This window comes from Atta colombica, unplaced genomic scaffold, assembly GCF_001594045.1.
Source record: "Atta colombica isolate Treedump-2 unplaced genomic scaffold, Acol1.0 scaffold9, whole genome shotgun sequence".
Classification (NCBI taxonomy): Eukaryota; Metazoa; Arthropoda; class Insecta; order Hymenoptera; family Formicidae; genus Atta; species Atta colombica.
Genome location: NW_017259583.1, coordinates 2,476,816 through 2,499,069, shown reverse-complemented (window position 1 = coordinate 2,499,069; position 22,254 = coordinate 2,476,816). Strand labels below are relative to the sequence as shown.

Here is a 22,254-nt window from a genome sequence, read left to right as displayed (position 1 = left end):
TATATTATATTACATATTGCCAAATAGTATAAGGGATGCCATCGTGTCAAGTAATGTAATAATATGAAATAACGCTATATCAAGTAAAATATTTATTATTATTAGTCAAATGCCAGTTTTTACAACATACAGAAAAAATTGAAGTGCTTATTAAAGTATATATAGCACACGCTTATATAATTTAGAAAATGTAAAAAAGGAATTAAAAATGATAAATTATGTAATTAAGCCGGCTGATTATGAACTGACCTAATTTATAAAATGTACTGCAGCGCTAACACTTGGATGGAAATGATCATTGCTGATTAGCGTCGGGTCCAGTTGGCTTGAAATCATGCACGACAACATAACGAGAGATAACGAGAGATAATGATGTTTTTTGAATAATATTTTTCCAAATAAATTGCGAGAAAGTGGTACTAATAATCTGGACTGGTTATGCAAACTATTAGTGAAAATGTCGTAACGTTGCGGCGTGCAATTCCGGTGCATAGACTTTAATTTCGTAAGCATTGGATTTATCCCATCGCTCACACTTTAAATCGTGGGACGTTAATGATATATTAGCAAACGATCATTTCAGTATCACTTTATGTCTATATATATTTTTAATTGTTATAGTATAAAATATATTGCAGTTCCGAAAGAAGAATCAAATTTTTCGTGCAAAAATCAAGAAACTAGTCGCTATGAAAGATATTTATATTAATATTTATGTTTACTTGTTTTCAGTTTTTCTTATTAATTTTTAATATAATTTTAATTTATTTGTATATCATTGTATATGTATATCATGTTCATTTATTTATAAATCTTTTACATTTTTAACTTTAAATATATATATATATATAAAACACAAGAATAAAAATTAAGATTCCTTCAATTCAAAATATATATAATACAATAACTATAAAAATTCAAGGCAATAGGAATCTGCGCTAACAATTGATACAAATATATAAATATAAAAGATGTTAACATTATTATAATTTGTATAGTTTGAATTTGTATAGTTATTGTATTTTATATATATATAAAATTGAGTTTTAAAATCGAATAAAGTTCGCGCGGAACTAAGTAAAGAATAAAATGTTTCACTTATGTGTTTTGTACATTACATTTAAAATTAAAATTAAACCGTTGTTGTAAAAAGACACGTTCTATGGTCTCCTATAGATAAACATACGCTTATGTTGATTTAGGTTTATTGTAGGCGTAGTCAGAACGGATTTAGAGCGCGCGAATGGCATGCAGAAAGCTACAATTGTGTCACTCCCTTCGCGATTTCATAAGTGGTTACCGGATTTATATGTGTGTGTACATATGTGTGTGTCTAAAGAATAAAAATCTTGGCGTAACGTGATCAAAGCATGTAATTTTCTGCTCCCTTTTATTAATTTTCTTTGAAAGAGACCGGCAAATCTTTCTAAAAGTGGAACAAACGATTCTGTTGCAAGAAATTTTAATCGATCTTTAATATAGTTAAGAAATCTGCTGTGATCATGACATCGACTACTGTATCTTCTGATGCTTATGTTATTTCAAATTCTACTTTGAATTTTCCGAGGTTTATAGGTAATTAATCTCTTTATGTTATTTTTTTTTATTTCGTTATTTTAAATACAATGTTATTGTAGTTGTTCTTTATTTATTTAATAACTATAAGTAAGCAGATGTTACCGTAGAATTTGTTTCATTTTGTAAAGTTTATTACTTTTCTCTTTTCTTTAATTAGAGCAATAATAATTGATATTATTAATATTGATATTAATAATTATTGAATGAGAAATTACATATACATATAATCATTTGTGAATAAAGATGCAAACGCTGTAAGCTAAAATAATATTTAAAATATTATAAGTTGATATAATACAGGGTGTCTCGAAATTTGCGAATTAAAATACTACAGCAAAAAAAGTCCTAAAAAGTAGATTAGAAACATGTTTGCCATTTTTTATTTCAAACAGTAGTTTTTGAAACATAAAAATTTACAATTGGCTAATTATAGATTACAATTAAACGGCTGCCTGTCTGTGAATCGTATCTCGTAGATAATATTCATAATCGAACGTGCCGACTCACGGACAACCGTTTAACCGTTATCTGTAATTGGCTAGTTTTATATCTCAGAAACTGTTCCGAACTGACTTCCATTAAGTGACAAATACTCTTGTAAGAACTTTTTTTTTAGAACTTTTTTACTGTGGTATTTTGATTCGCGAATTTCAGGACATTTTGTATACGCAAGTTAGATTTATTAAATTATCTATAATAATCAGCTACGTTAAAAACTTTCTAATTTTTTAAACACTTTAAACTTATTAAAATTTATAAAATTAATCAAATCTATCAACAATTTTATAAATAATTTTTATTATTATTTTAAATTATGATTTTCTTTTAAAATCACACATACATATATCGTTTCCTCTTATTTTTGTCAACAATTTTGAAAAATTGTACAGTTTGCATCGTACTTCGACAACCATGACAATCGAATAAATCCTTTTACAGTATTTTCCACTTTCTTAAATTACCCTTTCACAAAACGTCACTAAAAACCAATATGATTACAGGTAACACAATGTGTATTAGAATTATTCTCTTGTCATATATTTCCCGTTACATATATCTAACGAAGGGGAAAGGAGAACATTATTCTTCCTAGTATAGGAAGAGGAAATAGTAGTAGAAAGACCAGTAATATATTTCTGATAAAATAAATAGAACAAATTACTACTTATGTGTACACACTGCTGTTTATATTTGTAATATTAGCATTAATATTGAATTCAATATTTAACTTTGCATTGGAATCGAGTTATCTTATTTAGCCGTTAGTACTCTTACTATATTTTTTTCAGTAACTTTACTTTTAATTATTTTGTAATTGCAATTATTTATATTTTACAATTACATTTCACAAATTACAAATTATTAATAGACTAAAGATTTTTTTTCTTTAAAACGCTCGTGAAATTTTGTTGATCTAACGTACCTATATTTGAAATGTTTCGCGTTTGAGTTGTTTCACGCGTATAATACGTTATGAGTTACGTGCATGCTCGTTTTTCAACACCTTTGATCCTCCTTCTTGTAATAGCTTGGCTTACCGCCAAGGGCGGGATCGTAATACTAGCATAGAAACGAGCTTGTCCTAGAATGAATTTAGTGCGTGTACTTTCACTTGCAGGTAGCGTTTTACATGATATAGTGTGAAAATGATGCGCTCTTATAACTCTCGCTTACCGCAGTCTCAGGTGCAACCAAAGGAACGAGTCCTAATTAAATTCCGTCAGCTAGCCATTTAATTTGAAATAGAGTTCCTGGGATTTTCAAATTGCAGAAAAAGCTAAGATTTCGGAGAAACAATTTCACTGATTTTTATATAAAAATTCTTTTTGTAGAAATCAGAAAAATTTTCAGTATTTATTTCATAGAATTTTTTTATTCAAGTTGTATTTTATAAATCACCTCCTTCATCACAGAAGGCTACCATGAAATAGTCTTATTACCTGCAGCAAATCAATTTTGCAAGAAAGTGCCTCCCAACTCTCGAGAGAAGTGAGGAAAGTAGCAGCTGTTCTCTCAGTGAAAGAGGCGTTACCACATGGGATGCATCCGTCGCCCGTGACGCGTAATTTTCCAACCGTTCCGAGAATTCCCGCATTCTTGTTAAACAATAGATCTTCATAGGTTCTGTACTTTCTTCTTTCCTTATCTTTTGCATTAAGTCTCATAATCGTCGTGATTAAGTGCCTGCGAGATTTAAGTACAACCGTAAATTGTCTTCCGTATTGACCACAGTTGGTTTTGCTTTTGTGAGAGATAGGAAACTGCCGACCGTATTAAAAGGGAAATTTCATGCGGGCATGAAATCCATGGCATGAAACGATGCATGTTGACCGACGTATTTATCGTCGGCGTAACGAATTTAATCATAATCGTTTTAGCCAAGTAGCGGACACTAAACTGTCTATACGATGTTGCAATCAGCATTACACGTGTCTGTAATAATCTTGAATAGCATGGTTTACGCATTAAACATTAATATGCGAATTGTGTATTAGTCTCGGCGAATTGAATTTCGTTGGCCCGGATTTCTCACGAACGATGTAATATTCGGTCAACTGATACTACTATTATTAACTTTCAGATTACTTCGAGATAAAGGAAGATAATTATACATACGTATTGCAAAAAATATTATATTAAAAATAATAATGAGACCGCGTGAAGCATGTGATTGCTTGATCTTTAAATCAAACGCAATTTCTCTTTGTTATATGTTAAATTTAATGTTTCAAATTGAATGTTTTTACTTTATTTCCTCGAAATGCAGTAGCATTATCCGAATTTATTGCAACCAGAGAATTATGAGATATTATAATTTCCTACTATTAACATCGGACCGTGTTACATTAAATCAATGTAATCGTTCCGCATGCTACCTTATAAATAAAAATCGCAAGAGTTATAGCAGAAAAATAATGATATCCATCACCTTCGATGATTCCATTTCGAAATAATGTAGATGAGTCTTAAATTGCCATATTTCACCTTGCATATCGGGACACAAAGAAATAAACGAGTCATCCTATTTTCCTAATACATATATCCAGAAAATGATAATTCTCTGTACTGTTTATCAAAATGTAAATTAGTGTCATTAAAGCCTACACCTTATAACAAGAAAAGCAATTTAAACAAAATATTTACATAGTAGCTTCTTACGTCACATGCAAGTACATTTCGTCTATGTGCACAAGTTACAAATGCGGAAGATGTTTTATAATATATAGCAGAATTTATTAGAAATCTCCTTTCCCCCCAAATTATTCAGTAAAAGTAACGATATTGCGAATTATAACTGATAACTATTAGAAGTCATAAGTTACGTTACCAGGAAAAAACTTTAATTAATTTTAAGTTAATTAGGTGCGGTCTCTAATGAAAAAATCATGAATCATTATTGCAGACAACGTTAATGTATACAACATAAAAAATAAATTTTAAAATATTTCATTTTGAAATTTAATAAGACTTCTTTTATTATATTAATTACGCACTGAATAAGTAATAATATACTTCATAATATAATTATGTATTTGTGTGTTGATTTCAATTATTGATATAATAATCGTAAAAAATGAAGATTAAATAATGAAATAAATAGTAAAGGTATCAAAGAATAATTAAATGAGGAACAGATTTTCTCTTTAAGACTTTTTATTATAATGATTAAAGACTCGATTATCTTACGATTAGCAAGCACTTTAAATTGTTACCCATCATCTTCATTCTCTATTGTGTACGCACATTCTTCGAACACTCGCAAGTTAATGACGTAGATTAATATTAATGGTATTTCACCAAACGCGGAAGTATACCTTTAACGTATGAACGGTGCTAACTATTCAACTCTTATATTCTATCTAGGATTCGTGTAATACGATCATCGGCTTAAATATCTTCTCCTTTCCTTAGATTGTCGATAAGTATCGTTGCTATCGATTCAGAATCATAATTCTCGAGAAAGAGAAATCATTCGTTCCATTTATAAAGTAAATGAATAAAAAATTTGTTTGTTTAAGTGAAGCTACCTATGAAGATGCCTTAAATATCAAGAAAAAAAATAACACTATGCTTAACATTTGTTAATTATATTAGTTTTTTTCTAATTAATTAGTTTTTTCTAAATTAATTATTATCATTATTGTACATTATAAGGTTTTTAAACTATTATAAACATTTTATTTATTATTTTACGAAATAATACATGTGTGTAAGAGATGCTAAATTAGAAAACATACATGTACTTATATATCGATATCTTTTAATGAGTTCTTTGATTTTTTTCTCAGTGAGTCAATAATAAGGGAAAAATTAACAGACCTCTTTGCTATGATATAGCAACTCGTTATATTCTCGTCAACGCAATACACATATAAGTATATATAAATTAAATGCGGGCAATATAGATAGTTGATCTCATGCCTATTATACCGGTTTGGTATATTTTTTTCTCAAGTTTTTCTGCAAGGCAAGCACGGCTCAATAATTGACATGTCTTGAATAAATAAATTAATAGAATCATTAACCCGATAAGCTTGATAACGTCAGATAATTTCAGATTAGATTTATTGGTCATTGACTTATGAAAATAGAAGTTAACGATATAAATATTACAAGTATCAACATAAATATGTCATTTCGACTTTTATTATTTATAAATATCATAAAATCTTTTTAAAATATTAAACAACGCAATATCCAACAGATATATCAATGTTTTTGGAAGACTTTCTAATTTTCTTTTTGCAGCATGATAGATATGAGAAATTAATTTAAATCGTAAAGTTTCTCGTGACGTATCGCGCCAATATCTTTCACTTTGAAAAGCCCAAAGTTTCTAATCCCATAAATATCGATGAAATGCGATGAGTTATTATCGCGGATGATAAATATTCATCGTCAATCATTTCGTCGCCGAGCGCGCGAAGACAAAACAGCGGAATGAAATACCCGCGTAATGAAACCACAGCGTCCGCCCGCATTGCTCCGTTTGTCATTTTTTTCTCTCTCTTGTGGGTAGCAAACGCAACTTCCGAGGGAACGATCAACACTCGCGGTCGCATCGTGCTGTTCGACGATACCGCTTCGTGACCGTAAAACAAATCGCCATGCGAAATCGTGTCACCGCAAAATACCGTCGCTCACATTTTTTACCTTTTTCACTGACACATGTCGTTACGTCGATAGTTTTTTTCTCCCTTCTTCTCTCGTTCGACCACACACATTCGCGGATGGAAATATCTGGCCAGCGTAATCTCGCGTCACGGTCTTACGCACAAGTGTGCCGCACTTTGTAGACGACCTCGTAGAAACGAAGGTGGCGATGCCACCGAGTTGGCGAGTAGCAGCGAGAGCGATGATAGTTCTCTATAGTAAAATTACTTCCTTCGCTTCGCGTGATGTCTCTCGATATTCGCATTGTCATCCGAATTTCCGCTCCACTGACCATTGTGTGTCGTAATCGCGAGCCTGAATCTTCCATTCCGAAGATTTCTCCTCGTCATCTCACCGCCGCCGGGAGCTCTCAAGAGTTAGCAATGTTAACATCCCGATAGAATGCTTTTCGCCTTCACCTTGCCTTTGCTGATGTGAGTAGAGATGGGACTGTCGCTTACAACGCGAACACTGAATCGAGATTACATATAATTTTACGTAAACAAGTTCTTTCCATGTGTTTCGTGCTTTTAACGTTTAATTTTATTATTGCGTGACGATGATATACATGACAAATTTTCGAGGAAGATATAATCACTAAAATTGAACCGCGTTTCAAAGAAACAATTAACGTGTTAATAACGGAAATATATAATTATGTGAATTATCACGTGTAAAATTGAAAAGGAAACTAATTCACAAGCTGGCCTTTAACGCAGTTTGTAAATAAATGGTAAAGTTCTTCCATTATTGTTTTTAATTCTAAATTTCTAAATTTCTAATTCTAATTATAGAAAACAAAAAAATCAATAAATGCATTCAGTAAAAACTAATTTTAGAACGGAATACTATTGTATTTTGTTCTACAATTTCTGTATTTGGTTGTTTTATATTTGACATCTCATTGAGCATTTCAAATATAACAAAAAGACAAAGATTAAAGTGGGAAACTTAAAAATCTTATAATTTATATGTTTATGTAAAATTTCTTTTTTTACAGAACACTTGTCTAAAATATTACCACTTATTTCAAATCTATTTTGTAGATTTTAATTACGCTTTACACAAAATCACGCTTTGCATTTGCTATGTCCTTTGTCAATTGGTAAGAGTCAAATAATTAAATAAAATTCAATAGTCTAAGATATAGTCTATAATAGTCTAAGATATAAAATGTATTATTGTTATACTTTGTAAATTGACATTGAAATCATATTATATGTTTCGGCGTTTAAATTGAGCCAGATATAAAAAAATTTCACGCAGTAGTATTGATAAAATGATAACGACAATAACGTGAAAATATATATATTATATATAAGATGAGACCCGATGAATATTTTATAGAGGAACCGAAATCGCTCGTAAACGGTTGATGGAAATTTCTTTATGTTATAATAAATGAAGTTATAAATTAAAGTTATTTAACTATAGACTTTTGCTAAGCAAGCAAAACGTTAAACCCCGATAAAAGATTGATGGCTCAATCTAGACGCCGAAACATGGTAATATAGTTTCAATTTCAATTTACAGAGTATAATACATTTTATGTCTTAGACTATTATATTGAATTTTATTTAATTATTTGTCTCTTGCACGCCCTTTCTAATTTTGATTTTTGTTTTTGTACATTAAGAGTTCTTTATTCTTGTTTAATTGTCAATTTGCATTTATTGATACGACTTCTGCGACCTATTCTTAGGTCAACTGAGATCGATGGTTGTTTATTAGATGGCTAATCAACAAAGTAAATTATTCTGAAGGCACGCGACCGCATTTGATAAGAATCAGAAGCAAGAAAGCGTGTGCGTCTATAAAAAAAATCATAAATAGTCCGCGCGTTTACCTTCTTTTAATGAACGTTATTAATTAAAAGTGCTGTCAATCTGCCGCGTTTCGTGACCGAGCTTGCGCCATTAGCCTGTCTTTCCACACGTACTTTCTGCGATACGATCATTATTTCATATTTCGCCGAATAAATGTTCTCATCATTGCATTGCGAGTTTCGGTCCATCGATTACGTTTCGTTTGCGGCAATGTGTTATTGCATTACGATCGTAAGATAATAACCCGGCCATTCGGAATTATATGTCGAAATGATCCACGGCATGCATCAACAAAAAGACATTAAATCACTGCACGTCCCGTCTGATATCGATTATTGCATCGTAAAAAGATGCTGTTGTAATCAAAAAGTTTCAGAATCCCGATCTTAGAGCCGAAAAATCGCCGATCTCGAGATTCCTGTCCGTTAATCTACAAAACGTATATTGCCTTCGCACAATTAGCTTGTTCCGTTCCGATAAACTGCACGCGCAGTGTTCGATTTTAAAGTTAAACCGAGCGGCCAGCTGATTCGCCTTGACTTTGCACCAGCGAAAGAAAACCATGCGAAAAGAGACTCGGCGGAAAGCGACCGTGGCGGCGCGGCGGCTCACCTTGTCTTTGACGGAAATCTCGCAGCGAACGAACTCGGTATTGCTCTGATCGTGCTGACATTCGAGGTAACCTTTATCCGAACGATTAACTCGAGAGGCAGCTAGTAATTGCAGCTCCGTAATTGTGCTCGAAAAATGATGATCTCCTCGACGCGTTTGATCATCGAGAGATATCGGACATAAATCGGCTATAACGTGATTTCATCAAAAGATTTACGTAAGGATATCGCGAGGAAGAAAGAAATTGGGACCTGATGATTTATCTCCCCTCCTCTTTTACTCCATCTTTTTTTGCGTTTGCGTAAGAACCACATAAAATTCATGATGCGATAACGGATTTTCGAAGCGAACGCACGGCGGTTTACGTCATCCTAATCCAATGAGAGTCCTTGCAACTCTCTTCATTAATTTGATTGTGCTTATTTGTCTTACGACATCACGGAGCGCGATAGATTAGTGATTGAACACGCGATGTAGCTATTAAGTTAGAATGGAAAATCGCGGTGATAATAATGACCACTGAAGCAAATAAAAGTATTCTCAATAAGAAGCAGATAAAGAATAGAAGATTAACGAAAAAGAAAAACTTTTTCATAATGGATCCAATTTTTATCAAAAATCTGGTTTCTGGCCGGCTACGAAACGCGTGTCAGGCCGACGGAATGAAAATGTTAAGTAGCATATTTGCTTGTAAATATCTGACAGAGGTGCTATTTAGAGAAATGTATAGGGTCATAAATTTCTGTGGCTTACGGTGGAAATTGTACATTGGAAACGTGGTCGGCGATCGATCAACCATAAAAATTGTCACGCACCTTCGTCACGGACGATATAACTTCACAGATCAGAAAGAGAGAGCGTACAAGTCGACAAATAGGCAAAGGGATATAATTCCAAGGTTTTACAGCGCGCAATTTTCAACGGAGACGCATGGTCATGCGTTCAACATTCTGCTTGCTCTTAAAATCTGTCTTGATCATTTAAAGCCTATACTTAGCGTTGTTATGTGGATAGTATCATTATTTAGCACTTGACAGTCTTGATCGGCGCGATACACCGATAATTATCATAATAACGGTTATTTTTCGGACAGTCGTAATGGTCGAAATTACTCCCGCGATGATCGCTTGTTACGTTATGAAGAGCAAGTTTCATCAAACAGCTGTTACTTCGTGAGAATCCGAGTGATTAAACGCTACGCGAAAGCACTCTTATTTTGTTATAATTAGTAACCGACGGTTTATACGATGGAACCAGCGAAAAATGTCATTCTTGACTCTTTAGTGTGTATCTTTCGTACGTATCTATGTAAATCATTGCAATACTGGACGTGTGAATGTTCATTAGGAAAGATTCTCTCTTAGTTAAGCGTGATATCGCGTTGCGATTTACAAGAAGCAGTTTCTGCATTGTTTTGTAATGCAGTTAAAAATGTAAGATTAAACATCTGAGTTAGGACTACTTTTCTTCTTAGGTTACGCTTCTTTTACACAACAATTTTCACAGCCTTATATAATGTAAGAATTAAAACGAGAGGTTCTCGTTTCGCTTTTAGGAATTTCCATAAAATTGATTTCAACATTGAATTTTTCTATTGTTATTATAATATTACAATTATCATCCCGTTTAGGAAATTTTTTTGTGTAAAGGAAAGATCTTAAGTTTATTATTAAGAAACATATACTAATCGCTATTTACTTATTTATTAAAAACATAGAGACACTCTTAAAATTCGATGTGAACTTCACTAACATATTTTTATGATAATTACAAATTAAAAAATTCTAATTGCAGATTGTTCTAGTCGTATTTGTCATGGCCGTCCTGGCGAGTGTCTCGGCGCAGGATTTCAGACATTTTTTCGCGGGATTTGGTCCTTATGGCATTCAAGCCTCAGTAATGAGGGATCCGAGATCGAATAGGGGTAAGTTTTTATTTTTAGTAACAATTTAGTGTATAACATAAGATTATATTATACACTGTTAAATCTGTAGTATCTGTGTTTAAAGTTAACTTAATTCAAGTCGCCATTGCTTCTATTCAATGATCATTATTTCATATTATTAAATCAATGATTATAATTAGTCAAAATTGCTAAAGGAAGACTAGTTGCTAATGATTAATGTCTTTAATATCCAATTTAATATACAAACGTTTCAACTTTCATTAGGTCATCCACAGTATAATATAAAGATTAAACTAATTGAAAATAAAATTAAAAATAAAAAAAGGATCGCAATATCGGTTACATAATAGTTAATTATTTAAATATAACACGTTTATAATGTCATTAATTAAAATTTATAATTGTTATAATTGTCATATAGTGTCAATTTGACGCTGCACTGAGAAAAATGTTTGATTGACAATAAATGAGAAGATTCTGATTAAATCAATCAGGATTCCGCTTATCTCGACTAAAATTTTAGTAGATTTAACCAGAAAATTTTCTTATAGTTTTAAATTTAACTATTGTTTTGATCTAAAATAATATATTGAGTAGGAGCAGTGGTCACTTAAATTAGATTAAATTTGATATTGTATGTTTAACAATAGTTAAAAGAATGATGGATTTGACTGAAACAGTAGATAACAAAACATTGATGTACAATAATATTTATTATTACAATCAAATATGCATTACATCGTTGATATTTATTATAAAATAAAATTTTTTAAATAAAATTATAAAATTGCAAATTAACCATTTGACAAATTAATTGAACATAGGTTTGTAGTATCGCTTATAAGATTTCCTGAAATGACTCTTGCACTCTTATAACTACGCCTACTTCAATTTACATAATCCGAAGATGATTTATCGGTATATTATTACTGTGCCTGACGGCTTACTATAAAACAATTATGCTTTCCTTTTTTGTTCATACGCTATTATTAGATGTTTCGAAGTGCTCAGTGATTTATGGTATGCTTCGGAAGTGTTCGTTCTTGTATATCCTCCACATTATCAGGAAGCTGGGAATCGTGCAATTACGATAATTTGTTCTTTTATTTTCTTCTATTTGTATACCCCCGCGAAAAAACGGCCTCGTTTCATCCGCAAATAATGGTAGGCATTCTAATATCGTTCGCTAGAATTCCTCAATCGTTCGAAAGTTCTTCCTCAATGTGATAGGTTCTTGGAAACAAAGTCTCATTTACGATTGAAAGATGTAACAAGGTATAATCGCAACAATTATTATTTCACGTATTGCTATAAAAATCTTATAATGCGATATATATATATGGGGAAGCGTACAATTTTATAAAAAATTAAATATTTTTAACAATTTTAATAATTTCTGTTCAGAAATTTAGTAGATAAGATATTAATGTGTAGTTCTACGGAAATATTTGAGGAAAATTAATAGCTGTAGCTTATTATCCGCAACTATTTATATAATGTTCTGGGCACGATTGACAATATAACAATCGTTTTTATGATGGTTTGTGTCCGTTCAGCCGTAAAGATCTCAGATATAAAAGGAATGCTCTTTGAAGTGCGCTGTCGTATAATCAAACAACTGATTGCGATCGAGAGGAACGAGTCTGAATCGAATCGTGTAATGTCTTGTTATTGATGCAGAATCTATCCTGCTCTTAGATAGTATAGATAGTATAACTTTTACCGGAACAACGCAGCTAACTAGAAATTTACCTGAAGCACATGCGTGTAACGGAAGGAAAGCCAAGCCATTTGATTTTATATGTAAACTTCGTAATTTAAATTATAGTAAAATTTCTCAATGCATTACGATAATGTCAGTGCATTTCTTTCGATTACTACGCCGTAATATTTTTGTAATATTTATGTATTTAAAAAAACATTACATGAGAATAAGCTTTTGTCGATTTTGAAATTCATTATAATATCGTTGTAAAATCATTTTATAAACCAACCAACGTAAAAGAATGTAACTATTCCAGATTATGATATCATACTGACGCTGTTACATCTAAAGTTGCTCGAATAGCTCAAACTACATTATTTAAATGGCTTGCGCAGGATACGTGATCCTTGCCAACCTGTTCGAGCGATAGTATGCGCATAATAAACGACTCTGGAATGAGTGTCAAGTTCAAATTCACATACAATAAATAATGCGTTATATATTGTATATGTCTGACGGAATACTAAGCAAGTAACCCATGCAGCATAAATCTTAATCTGCGAAAAACAAGCTATTTTAATTTTTATATAGAAAATTCTAAGAGAATTTAAAATACAAAAATATATTTATTATACATTTATATTTTTTATTTATCTCGTACATTAAATTATTACATTTTTCTTGGTACTGATATATTCCGAAATAAATTTTACTTATTGCGATATTAAATAATTAATGCTTCTAATTTATTTTCTGCTCTCATACTTTTTTTTTTCATTGTTTTCATTTAAGATTATCGCTTAGAAAGTGATTATCGGGATAACATGAAAAACTTACATCAGTCAAACAGATCATTCGTTTTTTTACTACTAAATATTTATAGTGATTATTCACGGAAGATATGCTCGAGTATTTTGTTATTATCGCAAATAATAGCAGAAGACTACTAGACGAAAACTGACGTTTATTACCCGAATGCTAAGATCATCAAAAAAATTATCTTAATAAATCTAGATAGTATCTGTGCCCATATAATGCCATGTCAGTAGATCTATTAATAATACGGCATATGATCCACTTCCTCGTGTTAGAAAGGATTTCCACTACTCCTTCGTAGATAAGTGCAACTTTCCTTTAATCCCACGTAACATACACTGTAGTGCTATTAGCAGTTGCAGTTTGTTAAATAATATATATATGTGCGCACGGTGAAAACGAAAACAATTTGGAAACAATTTTTATTTAAAAATTTCTTATTTATTTTTCTAAATTTTAGATATTGATAAAATTACTATTGCTATAAATGTAATTAGTAACACAAAAATTTAAATATTGCTGCACTAATTACTATGAGCGACAAATAGTTTAATCAGAGATATGTATTTGTTCAAGAATTTTATCGTTAAATTTACAAAAAAAATGAATAAAAATATAAAGAGGTATTTATTTTCTATAAACACACATTATGAATAAAACTCTTTAGTCAAAGTTTTTTTGCAAAGTTAATTGAAAATCCTTCGCTGTTTACTATTACATTTAATGATTCTGTTTACTATGTGCGATCAACCGTTGCATCGTTTTCTTCGCCAATGACCATGAAAGTCAAATGATCTTTGTAACTGTTGTGAGCATCCAATCAACTCAATCTCGTTAAACGATGTCGGTAACGATCATATAAATCCTGTATATTTCTGTTTTAATATAGAATATATAGATCACTAGAGATTAATAAATTCACGACAGAATATTTAAGTACGCTATTCGACTACAGTATTTGGTTATAAATTATTGAACGTTGATATTACTAAAACATTGACTAAGGCCGATATTCATAGATTTTATATTCAAGATCGTCTTAGTATAGTCTTAAGAAATCATGAACCAATCAGAAGGCCATATTAGCGTTTTAGAACATTACTTAAGATACCTTGAAATAAGAACGAACTATGAATATCATCCTAAGATCTTTTCGCTAAGATTATTTCAAGGATATCGAACGCTTTTCTTCTTATATAATTCAAGATTGCCCTAAAAGTTTTGACATATCTATTGACTAGCTGGAAATATAAGAATAAAATGGAATTTGTATTTTTGATATCGAGACGAACAATCGTGAGAACAAACGCAGCCTTTAAAATGAGATTACGTGATAATGCGTTTTAACATGCGTTTCTCCTTTCGTAGGTCCGGTATTATTCCCACCTGGGCCGGCTCCCAACAATGCTGACACCAGCGGCGTCGTCGTGGGCGCGAGTGGATACGGATTCGTGCCACCCAGCACAGGTAATTCGTTCGGCTTCTGAGAATCAAAAGAAATCCCGTTGTACCCCCGTCCTCTCTAAAAAAAAAAAGAGAAAAAAAATAGACGAAAGGGATCGGTGGTGGAATACAAGCCGGCGAGCCTTTATGTGACCAGTCTCTGCATGTAAAACAACCCAAAGAGTCGTCAAGGATAACGGAGTAGAAAATGGATAGACAGATAGAAGGAGAGAAAGTAATATATCTTATCACACGCAATACCTCGTTCCTCTGCACTCAACTTATGTATGAACACTATTTATTATTGTCACTTATGAAATAACATAGTCTACAAATTTCCCCAATACCCGAATTTTAATTACATATCGAGGATGCATGTTCAAGTGCGTTGTGCATGTACGGCACTATGACGTATTTATTGTTTTACGAGATGTTCGAAAAGTCATGCGTGATGATACGCATATTAACACTTTAAATCCAGCAATGGTATTATATGATAAAGAAATATATTTTACGTGACTATAGTGTGTGAAGTATAAAGAGCATGTCAATTAATTATGCAATTTTTTCAAAAGTCGCTCGAAAAAAATATTACATATATTATGATAATATTGCTGGTTTATTAACATTGTAAATGTAAAAAGCGTTAATATTTATGTCAATGAATCATAACTTAAAGCGATATCGAATCTTGCAATATTGCATTTTGATACGCAATATATTAAAATAATGAACGTGATTGCAAGCTACGTGAAAGTTCGGACATTCTTATAATTGTTAAGTTACGTTGTACATAAATACGCTGTAAATTAATAAAAAAAAAAGAACCCTCAGTATATAATCGTAAATCTGACGTACGCATAAGCGTCAATAAGTGTAATTTTTGATCTCCTTTCTTATTATATGTAAAAATTGGCTTATTAAAAGATGTGCGAGTTACTCGATCCTCAGACTGCAGTGTCGAATACACCGCTGCTCTGAAAATTGGCGGAAACCGCAAAAATTCTCTTTCCTATTATCTTTGTTTCGTCTCTGTTCTCGCGAAGGTCGATTTCTTACCGGCCCGACATTTGATCCTTGAATCATCATTTTGCGAGCGTGCTAATGATATTCTGTCGTTCATGTCGAGGACGACAATCAGCTTTTCTCATTACGTACATCCCGGGAAGTTGTACGTTGAGAGAGCATTACGAATGGACGGCTGCGATTGCGAGCATGTTATAAGGCTTAAACTTTCAACGTCTCGCTCGTCTCGCTTGCTTTCCGTCGCGATTCTTTTCGAATTGGACGATCAATTCGAGGATCGAGAGCCGCGACAGCGAGAAGCGATATACTAATATGTGGTACGCGGGTCCTTTAGCTAAGTAATGTGCACCGCAGCATGTCTGGTGACAGAAAATGCACTAGCAGATAGTTATCGTAATCTCCTGTACTGCGCAAGGTAAGTCCATGTAGAAAAAAAGTATATTTAATATCCGTAATGCGTTGTTGGTTTGTCATAATTGGTCTCTGCAAAATGTTGTAGTGAACGTTCAATAAATGTTTTCCTTTTTTCTCTATAATTACACGGCGTTGAGCATGAATCATTTTTTTCGATATAATAAAGACTTTCGCCAGATCGTTATCTTATTAACCTTGTCAGCGATATCCAACAAGCCGCTTTACCGGTCACTCACGAAGCGAGAGTCAGAAAGCGAGATCCTGCAGGATCCTGCACCTGCCCGGTCTCAAAATCGGGTCCGAAACGTAGAACCATGGAACGAATCTTCTTGCGTAATCGGATCCCCTCGATTTCCGCGATGTAATATGCGAGGAACAACGTGTCTCTTCCGGTAATTTGAGCGTACACTCGGCTTTCATTTCACGCGCCGTCCTTCGCACTTGCGCTCGGCCGCACGGTAGACTCATCAAGTGGCATAACGAGATGTAACGAGAAAAAAAGACAGAGGGAAAGAGAGAGCAAGAAAAGAGAAGATCACTAACCGAGGAGATGGAACTTGTACTTCCTCCTTCCGCGAAATGTAGACATACACAACTGTATTACCGGTTTCCTCGCGCAGAGAATCTTCAGCCTTGGAACACAAGCACGAGGAGGTCCGCGATGGTTCGGTGAAAGCAATTTCGATGAGGCTGCTTGGCCTCGTGGCGGTTTGCAAACTCGTTTTATGCGTAACCTTATTTAAGTTACTCCATTGCGCGTAACAGGTGTTACGAGGTCGTCAATGTGACAAGGTTGCCTTTTTGGTCAGCGATGCAGACATCGAAAGAGAGACAGAGATGGAGAAGTGAAGATCAACGCTCTCTCGATCCTCGGCCTTTGATCAAAACTGATCGGTCACGCACGGTCAAGTTCAATCAATTTTTTTCCTTTCGATCATGCGAATTAATTCTTGATCGTTTCTCGTCTTACAAAAAAAAAAAACATGAATTTGTTAAGTTAAATGATTTGCAAATTTCTGAGATATAATTTATTCGGAATTCTTTTTTTCAAATACGGCGAAAGTCGTCAAAGTATATAGCACGCATAAAAACGGAATATATCTTTCTTGACGATGAGAGGAATTATATAAGACGTTCCTGCAACATCATTGGAGAATTCAGCGTCAAGAAATATTTATTGGAGAGTGACAAAATGATTGGAAGAGTCGAATTTGGTGTTACGAGAGTAATCATAAAATTTTATTTCTCTTCGCGATTAACGGTAGATGTTGCCACTTTTTAAAAATAGAACGGGGGATCGCAATTTTATTTCGTTAACCAGAGCTGTCTCTTGACAAATCAATGCTATCTAAGAATGTCAATTGTCATCAAGCTCGTAATAAATGAAAGGAGCAAGAACTTTCGTTCGCATAATTTATGCAAAATTTAATATAAGAAATAAGAAGGAATGCATACGTGATAATGCATTAGTGATATCGATTTTAAAAAGAAAATCGATTCTTAACAATCGATTAATTAAATAAGAAGAATCGATTCTGAATAAAAAAGAATCGATTCTTTCGATTTTGTTTTTTACTTAATTTGTAAATAAAATTAAAATGGATATAATATTAATAAAATTTATAGACGAGATACAATAATTGAATTCACAAATTTCATAAAACATCATTAGTATTTATTAGTTTATGGCTTAAAAACTCTTCATTTAATAACACATTATATTATATCTCTGGAAAAATTGGATCGATTCCGAAAGAGAGAATCAAGAAATAAAAAATTGATTTAAAATCGATTTGTCAAGAGCAAAAAGAATCGATTTTCAATGCATCGATTTAAGAATCGACAACACTATAATATATTTCAATGCTCGATATTAGCTTGATGCAATAAAGCTTTGTTCGAAGCTTTTTAGGATAAAAATTTAGGATAAAAATTCATAATCGCTCTTGTGAATATACACTTTTTGTTTTTGATATTTTTTGTACTAGCCCAGTTGAGAAAATGTACGATTGAATAAAAAATATAGTATCCCACAGTGCCGTGCGCACATTTTACATAACTCTATAAAAGATAGCGGGGTAGAGAAGAAAGGTATCGGTAACGGTATTAAAATACTCGCGTACGACGCAAAAGAAGTGAATGGCGGGCGAATAAATTCTTTCTGTGGAGAAACATGCGCCGCGGATATCGGGGGAAAGCCTGTACATCTCGCACTTTATAACATTTTGCATTTGTTAATGCGCGCCACTTGGCACGAGAGAGAAAACGTAAGTCTCAGGCAACTGTGTTGTGATTAACCTCGTGGCACGCTGGAGAACGAGATACGTTAAGTCCAAAAATAAGACCTCGTCTGAATTAAGGTTGTAGTTCAGGGAAGCGCAGTTGCTTTATCGGGATTTTGAAGATGAAATAGCGATTAGCACAGATAATAAATGCGAAGTACAATTTAATTTTTTTTTTCTCTGGGAAATAAAACCTCTCGATCGCCGAGGCACATTTTTACGTTAACGGCGTTGATAAAATTGAAGAAGCAAGATTGATGCAACTCGCAAGCGTGACTTCTGTTTGATGACGGACAATACTTTCACAATAGTTCCTATCTCGCGAGAGATAAAAATTCGCGATAAAAAGGCGATAAAAATTGATGAATTACAGATGAAGATATTTGTGTGCGCGAATATCTTTATCTGTAATTTATCAATTAGGAACGATCATATCTCATGCTAATAACTAGTCGTCGTGAGTTTTGATGCAACTAAATACAGCAACATAAAGATGATAGCATTCTAGATCAAGCAGCTATTCGTTCCCCTTGATAGTCATTAAAACCTGACGATCCACATTTAATTACGCAACACGCAAAAACTGTTGACCCCTCTGGACGTCCTTGGCGAAAATTTATCTGGGGTTGAAAGGAGGAGGGTGTGCAAAACAAATTTTCCCCGAAACTCGTAGTTCGGTTTTCCCTGTGGGAACGAACTCTCGTAATATCTCTCGATATCTCCGGTAAATACTTTTTTCACGGAGCATTAATTTGGACGAGAAGACGTCCGCAGGGAGAAAGATGCCTGAAAGGAGTTTTTAATGACGCGGTATAAAGCGTTCCAGTACATTTCACTCACCAACCAAAGCAGGTTATATCGATATGATTCTATAGGCAATGACATGCTGCTGTTTCAAAAATTAAATGCATTTGATATTTGAAGTAAAATTGAGCCAACGCTCCAAAATCGATTTCTAAGGGTTAAAAACTTAAAACGTAAAACAGTAAAACGTAAACAGTAGCAAACCCAATATATTGATTTCCTTATTGCTTATGTTTTGCTTAAATTTTTCTGTGTGTCATGATTCTTAGCAACATCGATCTTAAAATATACGTTTCGATGCCAAGTTGGATATTTTCAAGTTGGACTTAGCCGCTGTCACTGACAATTATTTTTCTGTTCATCATTAGGGCGTTCTCGCTTTTAAATTGATTATAATCCGAATGGAGGCGGAATCCTTTTGGGAGCTCTAATGGCTTCCATTCGGATCCCCCATTCATTTCGCGGTCGACTTTATTATCGAAGCTGCGTACGATCTTGCTAAAGCACACGTGTGCTACGCGCAAAACCAAGAGAAACGTGCACTAGGGGACTGGAAAAGCGAGCACTTACTAATCAAAGGGTGGAAGACGTAGGGGATGAGGTCAGTTCTACCCGCCTTCGACGGGTGGAACAAGGTGACGAGGGTTCTGTAATTAGCAGCTTTGAAGTGGTATCACCCTCGCTACTCATTAGCGACGTTCAAGTACTCCGAATGTTAGCACTCCGAGGGATACTTTTGACAGTAGAATCACAGATGGAAATTACACGAACCGTTGAATGGATCTCGTGCTGATGAATCCGAGGATTCTCAGAAATCATCGTTGAATAATGACGTCCGAAGGATGAGAAGGATAGAGGAAATATGGAAGAGAAAAAAAGAAAAAAGATTAAAATTTGATTGAACGAGGGAAATTAGAAAAGCGGTTTTTATCGCAATATATATCTCGATGATGACGAAGAATCAGCCACAATCCGCTGACGTCTCGGAAACGAAGGCGACTGGAAGTACAGGAATTAATTTTCTTTGCTTCATCTACCTGTGCTTCTACAAGTGCAACAAAAATGGACGAATTGGAATAACCGTTATTATAAATTTACAGCGCATAATGTAAAACTCTTTAATGTTAGATATTAAATATGTGTCCGCACTATAAATTTCACTATAAATTTATAAAGAGAAAATCTTTCAAGTTTTTAAACTCTTCGCCGGCAATTGGAATCTTTGAAGACACCATTGATATTTTTAATTTTGGTAAATAAATTTAAATATGTAAAAAATAAGTAAAACATAATCTGACTTTTATGATGATAAATTCATTCATTGTTAAAACTTTGACAAGAATATATTATACTAAAATTTTTTTTTAGATTTTTATATAATCCGGAATAATGAATAATTTGCTTCGTTTTTCGAAAACTCCTATTGTTGATGAGAGTTAAAAATGTAAAGGCGAAGAGTTAAATGATCATCGAAATATCTTGCAACGATCAATCCTTCCGTATGTCAATTCAAAATGTTCAGCTTTCAAGAATAAGTTTTTCGTTTGTTACAGGTTATTATACCTATTTCTACTACTAGACATCCAGTAATCGCGAGACTGCAACGAAGACGACAACAAAAGAAAATGGTCAAGGTTTTGGATGTCACGGCTCGCAGATTCTAACTGGACATTATGGTAGACTAATAGATCAATATTACATGGTGGTGCGTGTCCACTGAAGGAAAGACGAGCCTTAAAATAGTTCTTTTCTTCTTTTTTTCTATTTAATAATAGTCTCTCCTCCGTGATTGGTGGCGTGGGAGTACGCCTACTTCCCGTGAACTTTGCTAAATTGCGTAAAGTTCGCAGGGTAAAGGAGAGCTATTAGCGCAGTGTACAAATAGAGAAATACGTGCGATTATTATAAGATTTCTTTTCTAAAAGCGTCAAGTTTCTTCTTGAGGCATAGCATAGTGCACGAAATATTTTAAGATAAAAATTCAATAGCTTAGTAAATTAAATCCTTTTATTTCCTTATCTCTTTCAATTAAGGATCACTCGAGACGCACCCTTAAAAACGCCAACGAGACCGATAGTTAGCAACTAAATATCGGCTATATCGACATTGATATTACGCCACTTACTAGTTTCGATATCTAGTGCGATAATTCCGTATACAAGCAACGAGAACGTCTGCATAATGAAGTCTACGAAAGTACAAGTTGTATTTTATGGTGCATTAGTACGGGTATTCGCGCCTCCGCGTGGCGGTAATGCTGAGGCGTGTATAATTAGTAGCAGCCAGAAAGGACCGTGCACTCCTGACAGTGCGATCCTAGAACAAAAGCGAGCGGGACTGAATAGTGAATCCGCTCCGTGCCTTACAGTCGAGAGATATCCGCTTATGAAACAAGATCTGGTAAATAGAAGTAGGTCCGGCGCGCGCACACCGTTGGATCCGCTGAAAATGATTAAATGGCGGTGGTATATTTCGTGCCGACTGATAAATTATTTTTCACGACCGCGATGGCAATTTAATTAAGTGTACACTCTAAATCTGTAGCAGTGAAATTTCACTGCATTGAATTGAAATTTCATTGTAGGGGTTAATGGCAATTGATTCAATGCTGCCAGTGAATTTTATCGCAAGGTAGTAGTGAAGATTAGAATAGATAGAAGGAAGTTAGAATAGACAGAATAATGTCAT

General features: G+C 33.5%; 1 protein-coding gene across 3 annotated transcripts in view; it reads left to right on the top strand.

The window, feature by feature from the left end:
* The window catches only part of LOC108693334, a 42,178-nt gene extending 20,995 nt beyond the window's left edge, over positions 1-21,183 (top strand). For 2 of the 3 annotated variants that reach the window (XM_018202226.1, XM_018202225.1), the window contains exons 2-4: positions 10,965-11,094; positions 14,966-15,064; positions 21,120-21,183. In XM_018202226.1, coding sequence (XP_018057715.1) covers positions 10,986-11,094; positions 14,966-15,064; positions 21,120-21,145 — 234 coding nt within the window. In that variant the 5' untranslated portion in view covers positions 10,965-10,985 and the 3' untranslated portion in view covers positions 21,146-21,183. Of the gene's footprint in view, positions 1-7,103; positions 7,167-10,964; positions 11,095-14,965; positions 15,065-21,119 lie in introns of those variants that run through there. The other variant, XM_018202227.1, reaches the window with a different exon arrangement.
* The last annotated feature ends 1,071 nt before the right edge of the window (positions 21,184-22,254 follow it).